This window comes from Erinaceus europaeus, chromosome 9 (genome assembly GCF_950295315.1).
Source record: "Erinaceus europaeus chromosome 9, mEriEur2.1, whole genome shotgun sequence".
In the NCBI taxonomy this organism is placed as follows: Eukaryota; Metazoa; Chordata; class Mammalia; order Eulipotyphla; family Erinaceidae; genus Erinaceus; species Erinaceus europaeus.
In genome coordinates, this window is record NC_080170.1 from 46,189,969 (window position 1) to 46,206,126 (window position 16,158).

Sequence of the window (16,158 nt, forward strand, 5' to 3'; positions counted from 1 at the left end):
GCTGGCATAGGATTCTGGTTCGAGCTCCTGGCTCCCCACCTGCAGGTGGGTTGCTTCATAGGCGGTGAAGCAAGTCTGCAGGTGTCTGTCTTTCTCTGTCTCCCCTCCTCTCTCAGTTTCTCTCTGTCCTATCCAACAACAACAGCAATGACAACAATAATAACAGCAAGGGTAACAACAACAGCAACAAAATGGGAAAAATGGCCTCCAGGAGCAGTGGATTCTTAGTGTGGGCACCAAGCCCTAGCAATAACTGGAGGAAAAAAACAAAACAAAACAACCCCCACTAGGTTCTCCTCTGCCTTCATGTTCCGGGACCTGAACCCTCCCCCCCCCACCCCAGAGTTTTTTTGGTTTTTTTTTTTTAAAAGATTTTATTTATTTATTAATGAAAAAGAGAAGAGGATAGGGGAGAGGAGAGGAGGGGAGAGGAGGGGAGAGGAGGGGAGAGGGAACCAGACATCACTCTGGTACATGTGCTGCCAAGGATGGACTGGGGACCTCCTGCTTGAGAGCCCAGTGCTTTATCTACTGCACCACCTCCTGGGCTACACCCTTAGAGTCTTTTATTTTGGTGCAATACATCAACTCCAGTCCAATTTCTGCTTAGTGTTTTCTCTTCTGATCTTGTTTTTCAACTTCTGCCTGTGAGTGAGATCATCCCATATTCATCCTTCTGTTTCTGACATCTCATTTAACATGATTTCTTCAACCTCCATCTAAGATGGGCTGAAAACGGTGAAATCACTGTTTTTAATAGCTTTGTAGTATTCCATTGTGTATATATACCACAACTTGCTCAGCCACTCATCTGTTGTTGGACATCTGGGTTGCTTCCAGGTTTTGGCTATTACAAATTGTGCTTCTATGAACATACGTATACACAAATATTTTTGGATGGGTGTGTTAAGTTCCTTAGGATATATCCCCAGGAGAGGAATTGAAGGGTAGGTTCATTTCTAGTGAAATGGCATGTTTTTTACATTAAAATTGAAATTTACTATGTTTGTCTTTAAGTTGATGATGATAATAATTATTATCATTATTATTTTACCATGAAGGGTTAGGTTTCTTTAGATGTGTATAAACTGCTTATATCTGTTTGAAATATGAGAACAGACAAAACTAATGACCCATGATAAAAACTAGACCAGTGGCAGCTGTGCTGCCAGTAGTTGGGTGTGGAAATTGACTGGAAAGGTATACTAGAGCACTTCCTGGGATAGAAATAGTCTGTATCAGGAGTCAGGCTAAGTGCATATGGCGCAAAGCAGAAGGATCCCGGTTCATGCCCCTGGCTCCCCACCTGCAGGGGAGTCACTTGACAAGTGGTGAAACAGTTCTGCAGGTGTCTACCTTTCTCTCCCCCGTCTGTCTTCCACTCCTCTCTCCATTTCTCTCTGTCCTATTCAACAATGACATCAATAACAACAACAACAATAACTATAACAATAAACAAGGGCAACGAAAGGAAATAAATAAATAAAAAGAAATTCTGTATCTTGACTAGGGGTATTGGTTGCTCAGTCAGTAAGCACATTTGCTAAGACACATTAAAACCAATACTGTGTATTTCAGTATATGTAAAGTATCTATCTAGATAGTTTTTTTTTAGTTTCTGAAATCTTGACCTATATTACTCATCCATAAGCATTAAATATTATAGCACTACTAAGCCTACTCTTGCATGCATCCATTTAAATTTTTTGTCTAAGATGTAGCAGTCTGGTAGAGCATCAGTTTTGCATGCATGAGGATCCTGGTTCGATCCCTGTGTCACATGTACAAGAGTAGTGCTCTGGCTTCTCTCACTGTCATGTGTGAAACTCACTCTCTCATATGTAATTAATGAATCTTTTTAAAGAATTAAACGTGGAAATCTCATCTTCCTTCCTCAGAATGAGGCAAATAAAATAAAGAAGGAAGCTGAGGATCTGGATCGACTCATTGACCAGAAGTTAAAAGATTACGATGACCTCAGGGAAGACATGAGAGGGAAGGAACTGGAAGTAAAGAAGCTTCTGGAGAAAGGAAAGACAGAACAGCAGGTTGGTATGATTCATGGGTTGCCGCTTCATTTCTTGAGGCAGAATTTGAGAAAGTCCCCAGTATGAACTGTGATGGTCTGCACTGGCTGGCCTTGTGCCATATGTCTCAGGGTAGGCTTGACAGTGGCTGGTCTGTTAGGAGAAGGTAAGGGATTTGCCCTGAGCGTTTGCTTTGATTTGCTCTGTATCTGCAGACTGCTGACCAACTCCTTGCCCGTGCTGATGCTGCCAAAGCTCTTGCTGAAGAAGCTGCTAAAAAAGGACGAAACACCTTACAGGAAGCCAATGACATCCTCAGCAACTTGAAAGGTAAGTCACATCACTTAGCATGGACATTTGGAGATTGCTTTCTACCCTGTAAGTCACTGATCGTGAGTTTATGAAAGACTGCAGTAAAATCCACCCTGTTGACCTGCCTTTGCATTTAATAGTTGCAGTCTTTGCCACACTTACTTCACCCTCCAACACCTAGCATGCATTTATTTTAATGTCGAAATCTTCTAAAGATGTCAAAGCTCATGTCATTTTACCTCTGCGTACTTCCATATGGAAGCAAGCAAAGGATAATTCTTGGCTTTAGGATAACTCCTGTACCAAAAGATGCCTGTTTAGCTGACTTATGTCAGTAAATGGAGATTGTTATCTTTCTTTCTTTTTTTTTTTGCCTCTGAACTTGCTTCTGGTAAATTAGCAATAGCTACTAGGAATCTGGAAGCTTTATAGGACAATTGTTAAAGCAATGGACCAAGGATTCCAATCTCTGATCCATATCTTACTATCGGTCCTTGAGCAAATTATCTAACCCTTTAATCCTCCATTTTTCACATAGAGAAATGACACAGGAGCTATGTTACAGGCTCATGAAACTCAACTCAGTACCTGGCCCCTAGTACACACTAAATAACCTTGTATTAATGGTTGTGTTGTAATACTTTAATGCTCTACATGAAAATAAAGCTTTCACTAACAATTTGTTTTCCAGAAAATGGTGTTCATTCTTAGAAATCTCCCAGGTAGAGCTGTATGCTTTCTTCTCAGTTTTCAGTTTATGCTGATATTCAGCTCCTAAACAAAATGCAGTTGCCCTTTTGTTTGTTGTCACTTTGGGGCAAATGTATACCTTGAACTCCTAGATTTTGATCGGCGAGTGAATGACAACAAGACAGCAGCAGAGGAAGCTCTGAGGAGAATTCCTGCTATCAACCAGACCATAATCGAAGCCAATGAAAAGACAAGGGAAGCTCAGCTTGCTCTGGGCAATGCAGCTGCAGATGCCACTGAGGCCAAGAACAAGGCCCATGAGGCTGAGCGCATTGCCAGTGCTGTCCAGAAGGTACATGTACCTCCCCAGCTCCCTAAGTGATTGCTTATGTGTCCTTCTTTTCAGGACCCCAGAAGCACTCACTGATTTGAGTAACAGTGTTAAAATTCTCATCATGCTGCCTTGGGAAATGAATCAAGGGCCTCTCATATGCTTGATAATACTGAGCATTCTCCCTGACCCTATGTTGTATTGTATATCCTTTGAGAAAAAGAAAGAGAAATAGGAGAGATTGAAGGAGAGACACCACAGCATCATTTTTACCATCCATGGAGTTCCCCCCCAGTACCATCCATGTTACTCTCATGTGGTGCTGGCACTCAAACCCAGGGCTTCTCTCATGGTTAGCAGGTTCTCCACCTGCTGAGCAATCTCCTGACCACTTGTCCTTTTTTTCTTGGGGGAGGGGGTCATTAGACCAGGTCACCACATCAGTTGAGAAAAAGTTATTGCTCTGAAATTTCTAATCTCAGTGGCAGGGTGAATTGTGTGGAGTGGGTTGATTTCATGGGCCCTCAACCTCCCCCCACCCCCGTGACACACACACACACACACACACACACACATTGTTCCTGACATGTATTGTGGATATTTTTTATTCTCATGTACAGTGTCAAGTCAGCATAATTTCTATGTTCCTCTCACAAGCCTATCACCACATATCACCCCTCTTCCCGTTTAGAATGTCTATAGCTACTACTGCAAAGATTCTCTCTGCCTGTCTTAAGGGACACCTTCTTAACACTGGCTTTTTCCATTTAAAGGTCAGTCTGTTTGTTTTATACGAAAGAGAAGTTGGGACTGATTATAAAATTCTCTGCTAGGGAATCACATATATCTTCTTTTCCTTTTTTAAAAATTATTTGTTCATTTTTTAAAGTAGAGACAGAGAGAAACAGAGGGAAAGGGAAGTTAGAGGAAAAAGAGACACTTAGAACATCGTTTCACTGCTTATGAAATAATCCCCTTGCAGGTGGGGACTGGGGGCTTGAACCTTGCACATGGTAACATGCATGCTGTACTAGGTATAGCTCCTAGCCCCTTTCCTTCCTGCCTGCCTTCCTTCCATCCTTCCTTCCTTCCTTTCTTTATTTCTCTCTCTCTTTCTTCCTTTCTTTCTTTCTCTCTCTCTCTTTCTTCCTCCAGGGTTATTACTGACAGTTGCTCCTGGAGGCCAGTTCCTCCCCCCCCCCCCATTTTATTGGATAGGACAGAGAGAAATTGAGAAGTGGAGAGGGAGATAGAGAGAGAGATAAAGAGACACCTGCAGACCTGCTTCACTGTTTGTGAAGTGACCACCTTGCAGATGGGGAACTGGTGGTTCAAACTGGGATTCTACAGGTCCTTAGGCTTTGTACTGTGTGCACTTAGCCCACTGTGCCACTGCTCAACCCCCCCTTTTTTTTTTGAAGTGGTATCTCATCGTCTTTATTTGCATTTTTCTTTTTTTTTAATTTATTTAAGAAAGGAGACATAAACAAACAAACAAACAAACAAAAAAGCATAGGATAGGAGGCTTACAACTTCACACAATTCCCACCACCTGATTTCCATATCCTATCCCCTCCCCTGATAGCTTTCCCATTCTCTATCCCTCTGGGCGTATGGACCCAGGGTCGTTGTGGGTTACAGAAGGTGGAAGGTCTGGCTTCTGTAATTGCTTCCCTGCTGAACATGGGTGTTGATTGCCAACCCCCCATTTTTATTTTCTTTACTTTATGATTGGTTTGTCCCAGGCTACAGTATCAAAATCATCATGTGCCAGAGATCAGTGGTACTCAGGTCTCTCTTCACTCAAAAGTGCTATTACTCTTTTGTCAGATGTATGCTGGGTAAATATCTTCTCCCAGCTGTTGGTTAACTTTATATTCTATAGATGTTTCTTTTGATGTGTAAAAGTCCTTTAATTTGATGTAGTTCATCTGTTTATTCTTGGCTTTAGTGTGTCTCCAAGTACATCTCTGATGTTAATGTACTGAAGTACTTCACCTGTGCTTTATGAAGTATTTCACTGATTTTTGTTTGTTTTTTCATTGGATAGAGACAGAGAAATTGAGAGGGGGGAGAGAGAGAGAGAGAGAGAGAGAGAGACCTGCAGCCCTTCTTTACCACTTGTGAAGCTTTTCCCCCTGCAGGTGGGGACCAGGGGCTTAAACATGGGTCTTTGTTTTAATGTGGGTGCTTAACTTAGTGTGCCACTGCCTGGCCCTGTATGTTTAGTTACTGGTCTAATATCCAAATTTTTAATCCATTTTAATTTAATTCTTAATGTATAGTGTTAGGTGATAGTCTAGCTTCATTTTCCTACCTGTGGAAGTCCAGTTTCTCATACTGTTTGTTGAGGTTTTAGCCTTGCATTTAAAATATACCCAATAATGTAACTGATATGATATGGTAGAAAGTGCACCTCATTTAAATGCTTTTGTTATAGGCATGTAACTTCAACTAACACTGGCTATGAACAAACAGGAGGTTCTAAAGATTAAAGAGGATACAAAGTGATTTTATAAAATGCTATTAGCTTAGGTAGTAATGTGTATTTTTATTGCTGTTCTTTAGGGACCCAATAAATGATAATAACAATACAGGTCAACATGGTACAAACTACTGCCCTGTACTTTCTGGCTTGTATTTTTGAGCCATTTTTTAATCTTACAAAAATGAAAGCACGTTTTAGAAAAGGGAAAGATTGCTTTCATAGAGGGGGCAGGCAGTGCTGTACCTGGTTAAGTACACACATTACAGTGCTCAAGAACCCAGGTTCAAGCCCCTGGTGCCCATCTGGAGGGGGAAGCTTCATAAGTGGTGAGGCAAGGCTGCAGGTGTCACTCCCCCCTGGCCTCTCAATTTCTCCGTCTCTATCCAGTCTGAGAGGTGGCAGAGTGGTAAAGCTCTGGACTCTCTGAGGTCCCGAGTTTGATCCCCAGCAGCACATGTGCCAGAGTGATGTCTGGTTCTTTCTCCTTCTATCTTTCTGATAAATAAATAAAATCTTAAAACAATAAAAGATTGATTTCTTAGTAGCATTGTTTTCATTCACAATCACATATTTTGTGCCTAGAATGCTACCAGCACCAAGGCAGAGGCTGAAAGGACTTTTGCAGAAGTTACTGATCTGGACAGTGAGGTGAACAATATGTTGAAACAGCTGGAGGAAGCAGAAAAGGAGCTGAGGAGAAAGCAAGAGGATGCCGACCAGGACATGATGATGGCAGGGATGGTGAGTGATTTGGGGCATCTTTAATTCTGGACAGCTGTTTAATAATAATGGTCATCCCCAGCCTGGTGAGAAGGGCCTTTTTCACATAAGCTTCTGTTTTCCATGCATTTTTCGGGTTAGTGACTTATATCGAAGACAAAAACTTTGGATTCTCTGCCAGGTTGTTGCATAATTATTATCTCAAAGCTACTCATAGGCAAAAGCAAAAGTTTGTTTTGCACGTGTGAAATTTTAGGAAACTTCAAGATATGTCTATTTTTGAATGAGTAACTCATAAATGGTTCAAAAATAAAAAGATAAAGAGAAACATAATGAAAGTTGACTTATATTTTTTCCCATAAATTTCCCCCCAAAAAGATCCATTTTTTATGTAAAAGGCCATTTTTTTTAAGGTGGCATTTTCTGTAGTCACCATCAGTCTGCAAACATAGAAACTCACATGCAATTTAATCTTCACATTTTGTGGTAATATATAAATATATCCTCACATCTAACAGAATTAATTGAATTCATAGCCCACCAAAGAATGAGGGTTTATTCTTCTATAGAGTTTAGTGGATGGGTGGGGCTAGATAGCATAATGATTGTGCAAACAGATTCTCCTGCCTGAGGCTCTAATGTCCCGGGTTCAATCCTGTGCACCACTATAAACCAGAGCTGAGCAGTGTTCTGGTCAAAAAAAGAGAGTTTGGTGGAGTCACAATGGAAATAATTCCTTGCTAGTTCACTATTCACAATCACAGTAATAATAGACATAAACTTGTGTAATTATGCAAGGAGAGGACCCTCTTCCACTCCTGCAGAACAGCTGCCCTTTATAATTGTTTCCTTGGGATGGAAAGAAGAAACACAAATCTCTTAATTAGGAAAGAAGATTCAAAATAAAAACAAGAAGTGTGAACACATTATCTTATTTTTCATTTCTTTCCTATTGCCCAAAGTTCTGGTTCAAGGGCTGAAATTCCTGGGGCCAGGTGGTAATGCACTTGGTTGAACACACATGTAACAGTGCACAAGGACCCAGATTCAAGCCCCTGCTCCCCACCTGCATTGGGGGTGGGAGGGAGCTTCACAAGTAGAGAAGCAGAGTTATAGGTGTCTCTCTCTTTCTCTCTCTCTGACTTCCCCTTCCCCCTCAGTTTCTCTCTTTCTGAAATAAATAATGCAAATTAAAAATTGATAAAAAAAAAAAAAAAGAATGACATTCCCATTTAGTAACAGTAGTTTTTGCTATATATGCTGATAGTCTATGGATTTTTTAATATGGTTATGCAAACATTAGATTTATTTAAAAAGGAAAAGGATATGTTCTTTATGAATCAAAAAAATAGATTCAGTACAAAGGAAGGAAATACCATCTTGTCTCCCATCTGATAAACAACATCTAAGGAGCACTGAGCACTTCTGCATACATTATCCTATTTGTACTTGTGTCGTCCTGGAAAAGATGGGACCTGTGTAATTTGAAACTTTAACTTTTTTTTTTTTAATTGAAAGAATGAAAGCTTATGAAGAGACTGGAGTTAGTAGGTTCCATCAGTACTGCAGTATTGGCAGGATACAGTAAAATTCTTTCTTCTTTTCCAGACTATGCACAGAAAAGTTCATGAAGGCACAATGAACAAGTGGGGTTTGAGTAAAGATTAGTTGCTTTTTTCTGAGGGGATTTTTATACCTCGCTTTCCTTTCCTTTTCAAAATTTGTACATTGTACATTTGCATTGCATTGACCCAAATGCTAGTTAGAGCCATTTGTATTATGGAAGTCTAAGCCTTTTATTTCTATCCTGACCTGATTTATTTGTGAAAGCATCTGTTTTTTTGATATTTAGACACTTCCTATTCCACTGCCACTTCCTGTGACTCATATGCAAGTGTATTTATTCAGGTTTCGTGGAATTTCCCCAAATCTATTTACCTTTGGTTGATTCTTGAAATGTAAATTCTACCTCCCCAATTGTGTGTGTGGTTTCATGGGGAGAGGGGAGTTAGAACAACACCTGATTGTGAAAATTTTCTTAAAAAAGAATCATTTAAATAATCAAGCCTCTGGAAGTTTTTGTTCGGCAATGCAGGGGCTTTTTAAAAATACTCATCCTGGGGCCAGGCAGTGGCACACCTGGTTAAGCACATACATTACAGTGTGCAAGGATGCAGGTTTAAGTCCCTGGTTCCCACTTGCAGAGGGAAAGCTTCACAAGTGGTGAAGTAGGACTGCAGGTGTCTCTCTATCTCCCCTCCCCTTCCAATTTCTCTCTGTCACTATCCTAAAATAAATAAAACTTAAAAAATGATACTCATCCTTACAAAGTAAATTGTTCTTGTGGAGGTGTATACCTAAATCCATGTGTCCTTGGGTCAGAATGTGAGAAAAGGAGATGGCATTGGTCTTTGAAATGCAAACACTATTCTGACTGCCTGTTCATGGCTGGTATGTGAATTCAAATGAAGACATGAGGGTAAGTTGCAGTGAGAGATTGTAGTTTTGTAAGTTAGAAAAGGGAAAAACACCTGGAATTTAGATTGTGGCTCAGAGGGGCAAAATAGTCCATGGTGGAAGCAGGGGATTAGGATAATTTGTACCATGTGTCCTTTTCTTACAGGCCTCCCAGGCTGCTCAGGAAGCTGAAATCAATGCCCGAAAGGCCAAAAACTCAGTCACTAACCTCCTCAAACTTATCAATGAGCTGTTGGAGCAATTGGGTAAGTTGTAGCACTGTTTGCATTTAGTAGGAGTTACACTGAGACTACAGGTTATTTCAGCTCAGTAAGGACTGACTAGGTCCCTCCATGAAATTCCAATTATTAGAATCTGACTATGGTCCCAGTACTTAGAAAAATTCTGAAGCTGGGGACCAGGCAGTGATGCACCCACTTGAGCACACATATTAATTACCTTGTACAGGAACCCTGATTGAAGCACCCAGTCCTCACCTGCAGGGGGAGAAGCTTCGTAAGTGGTAAAGCAATGTTGCAGGTGTCTCTCCCTCTCTCTCCCCCTCTCTAAATATTTCTGTCCTATCAAATAAAATAATGAAAGTAAAAATAAAAAATCTGAAGCTGTGTCACCACCTATGGTGGGTCATCCACATAGAAGTTATTCTTTACAAACCGCTTGGACTTTGTGTCCTTAAAGGATTTAACATGAAAGATTTCCATGATAAAAAAAAAAAGATTACTTGAAACTGACCCAGAGCTCACTGTCTGGAACTCTTTTATTTTTTCAATTAAAGAATAGTTGGGATAGTTGGAAGAGATGACAGTTTTTAGCCAAAAGAGAGAAAAGGCTTGATCTCCCCCCCCAAAAAAGAAACTAGATATATGGAAATGTTCTTTTTTTAAAAAAAATATTTATTCCCTTTTGTTGCCCTTGTTGTTATTGATGTCAACATTGTTAGATAGGACAGAGAAATGGAGAGAGGAGGGAAAGACAGAGGGGGAGAGAAAGATAGACACCTGCAGACCTGCTTCACTGCCTGTGAAGCGACTCCCCTGCAGGAGGGGAGCCGGGGGCTCGAACCGGCATCCTTATGCTGGTCCTTGCACTTCATGCCATGTGCGCTTAAGCCACTGTGCTACCACCCGACTCCCAAGAATATTCTTTTCATCTGGTTTGGTAGTGAGCTTGTTTCCTTACAGGACACATGTAATTAACTACCAGCAAGGCATCCAGTCTTAATTTGCTACCCTTTAAATTTTGTCTAAGGTGTTTGTTTGTTTGTTTGTCTTTTCATCTGTCTCAAGTATCATGAGTAATAAATCATATGGCAACAGTTGAATTGTAAAATGAATGTAGAAGAGATAGCTTTCTATGCCAGAAAGTGTTGGGGATGGAACTTTGCTGTGTGTCTTATAAGTTATGCAAAGTGAAGCAAATTATTTTGCATCTAAGAACCATTGGTGTAAAAATGGTCTTGTGAAAATATAATCAAATGTAGCATGAAGAAAGTGTTGAGCATAGTGAAACTGCTCTCAGTTGTTATGGAAACAGCCTCTTTCTAAAGATCCTTTTATTATTACTATTGCTAATAATATTACAATGAATCCTTGCTGAGATTATCTCAGTATTTCAGTCCTGACCATTTTCCGTAGGAGAAATTCATTATAATAGTGTCTAACTCTTGCAAGTAGAAAATAAAACCCCAAACCAACCTAGTTTCCCTGAAATCTAAGAACTGGGGGCTTAAAGTTCTAGCTTAGAGATTTTAATACTACTTGCTTTTGAAGATATATTTTTCAGGAGCTGGGCAGTGGCATAAAGCGCACACATTACCATGTGCAAGGACCCAAGATGAAGCCCCCACCTACAGGGGGAAGCTTTACAAATGGTAAAGCAGTACTGTTGGCATCTCTCTTTCTCTTTTCCTTCCTATTCCTCCCTCCCCTATAAATTTTTTTTTAATATTTTTATTTATTATTGGATAGAGACAGAGAGAAAATTGAGAGGGAAAGGGGAAGTAGAGAAGAGAGAGACAGAGAGATACCTGCAGCCCTGCTTTACCACTTGTAAAGCTTCCCCCCTGCAGGTAGGGGCCAGGGGTCCTTGTGCACTGTAATATGTGCATTTAAGCAGGTGCATTACCACCTGGCCCCCAAAACTCATTTTCTTAAAAAATAAATAGTCATCCCGCCTAATGTCCATGAGAGGTTCTGACCTAAACCAGCTGGGTTTAGTCAGCATGTGTGCTTGGTTTGCATTGTTTATATCTGCAGGGAGTAGCGATACTCCAGGTAGTAACCACAGGTCCCTTTTGCATAGTGGCAGCTGCTGGACCTCGAAGCTGATACACTGACTTTCCACTGCATGTCCAATCCTTTCTGAACACATCTGTCCCCCCCCCACACACTTCTCACCCTGCAGGACATCTGGATACAGTGGACCTGAACAAGCTCAGTGAAATCGAAGGCACCCTGCACAAAGCCAAGGATGAAATGAAAGTCAGTGACCTGGACAGGAAAGTGTCGGACCTAGAGAATGAAGCCAGGAAGCAAGAGGCTGCCATCTTGGACTATAACCGAGACATTGAGGAGATTAGGAAGGATATCCGAAACCTGGAAGACATCAGGAAGACCTTGCCGTCAGGCTGCTTCAATACCCCGTCCATTGAGAAGCCCTAGCATCATCCTCTGGGGCTGAATGTAGTGATTCCCCTCACCAGGGAGCAGTGGTGAGGCTGTCGAGTGCCTTAACACAGATTACATTTTTCAAGTACACCCACCCCCCCACCCCCCCCCCCCCCCCCCCGCTGCTCTCCACCTTTAGAACCAGGAAGAGTCACAAAGTTAAAGAGAAGCAAAGTAAACTCATTAGTCAGAAACAAAAGGGTCTTATTAAAGTAAGTCTTTCACTCTAGTCATGCCCGCACCCATAATTCCCTCCTGTGGGGTGTGGGGGTGGGACCCCCTCCATTACTGCATGGGGGCAGGAACGTACCCTGGAGCTATTTCATGCTGTGCTGAGCAAGTAGCCCTTCCCTTCTCAGTAACACCAATGGAACCTCCCCAGTCTCAGCACTCTTGTCTTTATGAAGGGAAAGTTTGGCTACTGACAGTGGCATCCCAATGGCCAGTACATCCTGTCCCCGGATGCAGAAACTGTGTCCATTACCTCTTGTTGCTCCTCCTTGTAAGCAAAAGGCAATAAGCATCCTGTGCCAGGTATCAGCCATTTAGAACATCAAGAGCCATCAAGAGTTCTGGCATACAGGATGTTGAAGCACCCCCCTCCCTCTACCCCACGGGTAAAGATGCCTTATGGATGGAGGTCTCCAGAGAAGCAGGAGACAGCATGATCAGCCGGACATGTTCCTGTAGACAAACCATGGACTAGGAACATCAGCTGGGCCAAGTCTCTGGGCAGCTGAAGATTTCAACCTGGATGGGCAGCTGGCACTCAACAACAAGCATCTTTTGATGATTCCTATTAATGGAATCGATACCGAAGAAATAGGGATGTGATAACCACTAAAGTTTTTTATTTCCCCAAATTATCTGGTTCTTAGATCTCTTATAGTATGTTTGTCTCTGGACTAGTGTTGTTATATGGCAGAGAACAGTTGGTTCCTCAAATCTTGACAAACCTAACAAAACAAATCTCTTCTAGCCAAGAAAGGGTAGATGGAGCTTGTGTTGGTTACAGGACCCCATATGCCCATTTTTTCTTCCACTGGGGAGAGATGAAACATTTGATCCTTTCTGTTTTTTTTTTTTTTTTTCTGATGTTTCCATTTCCAAAGTCACCCAAACACATTGTTTGCCAAATCCTGGTGGCAAATACTAGCACTCAGTATTTTACCCAGCTGCCATTACCATCTAACTCCTGCACTTTGTGATTTTTGAACCTACTCAAGACCTTCCCTCTAAGTGCAGAGGGAAAACCCTTCTATGTAGTTTCTTAGCAAGCTTCTCAGCTTTTCATCCTCAGCTCTGTGGTCTTCATTTGAAATCAGTGTGATAATTCTCTGCCACACTCCCTCTTCCTCCTACCCACCTGCCTTTGAGATTCATATTTAGCCTTTAACACTATGCAACTTTGTACTTTGCGTAGCGGGGGGAAAAGAAACTATTATCTGACACACTGGTGCTATTAATTATTTCAAATTTATATTTTTGTGTGAATGTGTTTTTATCATGATTATAGATAAGGATTTTATGTAAATAGACTGGGTCCTATTTCTAGAATGGCATTGTCTTCACTTCTTCACTCCTGTTCTCCCCAGCACACTGACTGCATACCTCCTCCTTCCCATCTGTAGTTCTGGGGTAGCCTTCTCCCATGGCTCTGCGCTTGGCCTGATGTTAGCAGTGTGACCACACTCAAGCATCGATACCAGCTCTCTGGAGCCCTGCGTGTAGCACAGTGCCTGTGTCCCGAAGCTCCAGAGTAGCAGCTTGACCAGATGTGGTGCAATGAGGGAATCTTGCCAAAGGGTGGGTCTTCCAGGAATGAGCTAGAAATGACCTGACTGCCATCACTTGGTCTGGACAGGTCCACTTAGAAGGGAGTGTATGACCCTGAACTTGGAGGGCTCTGTGGAGAGGAGGCGTGGGAGAGAGCGCTAAGCCAGCTCTTCTTTGCCGCCTGCTGATTAGCCAGGCCAGCTATGCGTGCCTCACTCGGCTTTGATTCAGCTGCTTCTCTCAGGCCCCTTCAGTTCTGCAGACAGGGCTCGTCCTTGCTGAGACTTTGTACTTGTGTTTCCTAACCAAGAGTCCACATGTGAACAGAGATGTTCCGATCAGCATTGGAGAAAAAGGACTGAGGCTAGATAGCCAAGGGAGTTTCTATCCAGTCTCTGGGTCATACTGACACTAGCAAGTCTTAAGTCACAGTGACATTTTGTTTTTTTATTTTTCAGCTTTTCTCTTCCATCTGCATGGTATATTTTTAAACAGAATTTTATTTTCAAAAACAGCAGTTCTTAGTCTGGGAGATAACTTACCCGATATGCCTTCCTGTGTGTAGGCCCTGGGTTCAAGTTCCTGTACCACATAGCAGCATAGCACCAGTGGAAGCTTCATGGGCAGTGGAGCAGTGCTGTGGTCGCTCTCCCCTTCTATCTGAAATTTAGAAATAAAGATAAACTACAATTTCCTATAAGACAGTACTTTAATCATACCCCTGCAGTACAACCGTGATTTGGTTGTATGGTCTCAGTTACCTGTATTTTACATGAAGAAGCGGGCAGGGTAACTGCAGAATGCTGGGTGTCACAGGAAATAGACAGTTTTTATGAAATATTTCCTTTGAATTCAACTGTGGCCCTTCTAAATGTGCCTTCACTGTAGCTGTTTGCCTTAACCTCTACAGTCTTGCTCTCCGGGGTGAGGAATAAAATGCAACACTTGGCATTTTTTATGTTAAAAAAGCAGTATTTTATTTATAATAAAATCTGAATATTTGTAACCCTTCATATTTGGTGTGGCTTGAGTATATTCCTGGGGTCATACAATGCTTTAAAAGGTATAGCAAAGGGAAAGCGTGCTGTGTATTTTCTGGAGGTTTGCTTACTCTTAGAAAGAGTTGCATGTGTATGTGTAGATGATACTCGATTGTCCAAAAAAGTCATGACTTGCTTTTCTGTGTTTTTCTGTGCAAGTGCATCATGACTTTTCCGATACCCCAATACAGTGATTGGTCAGTAGGTGGAAGATAGGTAGCTAGATGGAGATAAGCAGATTTTTGTTTTTACCTTTCTCAGTCTGTGATACTTTGGCAAGTCCAGAGATGGGCTATTTGCTATCTACCTCTTTGTGTAAAGAGCAAGATGGTAAATGTTTCAGACTTTGCAGCTCGTCTCAGCTGTTGCAGCAGAAAGCCACCGCAGACAGAATCTGCACCAGTGAGCATGACTTGGCTCCCAGACAGCTCACTACAGACACACCGTGGGCCTGCAGGCTGCCGGATCCGGTGAGTCTCAGTACTCCATCGGTGACCACTGAGGACTTAAAAAACTTTACTTAAAAAAAAAAAAAAATCCTTTTACTGAGAGAGATAGGGACAAAGATAGAGAGACTAGAGCACTCTACTGGGGATTTCAGCCTTAGGAATGAAAGTCATTTCCATAACCATTGTGCTGTCTCCCTAGCCCCAAAAATGCTACTTTTAAGTGTACACATCACCATACTTAAAGGGTCTGGGTTGAAGCCCCAGGGGAGAAACTTTAGGTCTGCAGGTGTCTATCATTCTCTCCTTCTCTTTCTCCCCTCCCTTCTTAATTTTCCTCTGTCCTAGCCAATAAAATAGAAAGGAAAAAATGACCACCCAGAGTGGTGGATTCGTAGTGCCAGCAGCAAGCCCCAACAATCACCCTGTGACAAGGGGAAAAAAAAAAGTCACTTGGGTTTAGACAGAGCAGCTGTCTGCTTTCTATCTTTTAAATATGCACATGCTTTTGACTAGTGGTAGTTTCTTCAGATAATGAGGAACGCCTAGAAATGGAATTCAAATAAAAAGTAGACATGTAATGTGCTAGGCTAGGGCCTAGAATGCCCAGAAGGGGTATAGATCACCCTACCTGCAGGGTTGACCCTATGGAGGAAGCTGAACAGAAAAAGACTCTGGAACTTCAGGGATGTTTCCCCTTTCATGCTCTGTGTTATCTCCCTAAGTCCTGGCGTGATGGGCCATATTTTCAATCCCAAATCATGCTAACTGTGGTACCTGTAGAGAAACCTGTGCTGGTCTCATGAGACTTCTTCAGAGAGAGCTTTAGAGGGCACTAGTTACTCACTGTCTTTCAACCCTGTGCTTAGCCAACCCATTTGGATTCAGACACAGATATCCTTCGTAGTTACAGAGTCAGAGCAGTGACTGGAATTTTAAAATTTTAATCTGATTCAATGGCCCAATGGTGATGCACCTGGTTAAGTGCACACTTTACCATGAGCAAGGACCCAGGTTCAAGCCATTGGTGCCCACCTGCAAGAGGAAAGCTTCATAAGCAGTGAGCAGTGTTGCAAGTTTCTCTGTCTCTCCTCTATTTCCCTTCTCAGTTTCTCTGTCCTATCAAAATAAAGAAATGTAATCAGACTCACCACTTCCTCAAAAGGTTTACTCCTGAAATAAGC

General features: G+C 41.9%; 1 protein-coding gene across 1 annotated transcript in view; it reads left to right on the forward strand.

Moving 5' to 3' along the window:
* Window positions 1-14,501, forward strand: part of LAMC1 (laminin subunit gamma 1) — a 119,218-nt gene extending 104,717 nt beyond the window's left edge. The window contains exons 23-28 of the mRNA XM_060197808.1: window positions 1,899-2,048; window positions 2,243-2,357; window positions 3,182-3,381; window positions 6,431-6,589; window positions 9,192-9,291; window positions 11,450-14,501. Of these exons, the coding sequence (XP_060053791.1) occupies window positions 1,899-2,048; window positions 2,243-2,357; window positions 3,182-3,381; window positions 6,431-6,589; window positions 9,192-9,291; window positions 11,450-11,706 (981 nt within the window). The 3' untranslated portion in view covers window positions 11,707-14,501. The remainder of the gene's footprint in view (window positions 1-1,898; window positions 2,049-2,242; window positions 2,358-3,181; window positions 3,382-6,430; window positions 6,590-9,191; window positions 9,292-11,449) is intronic.
* Window positions 14,502-16,158: the final 1,657 nt, after the last annotated feature.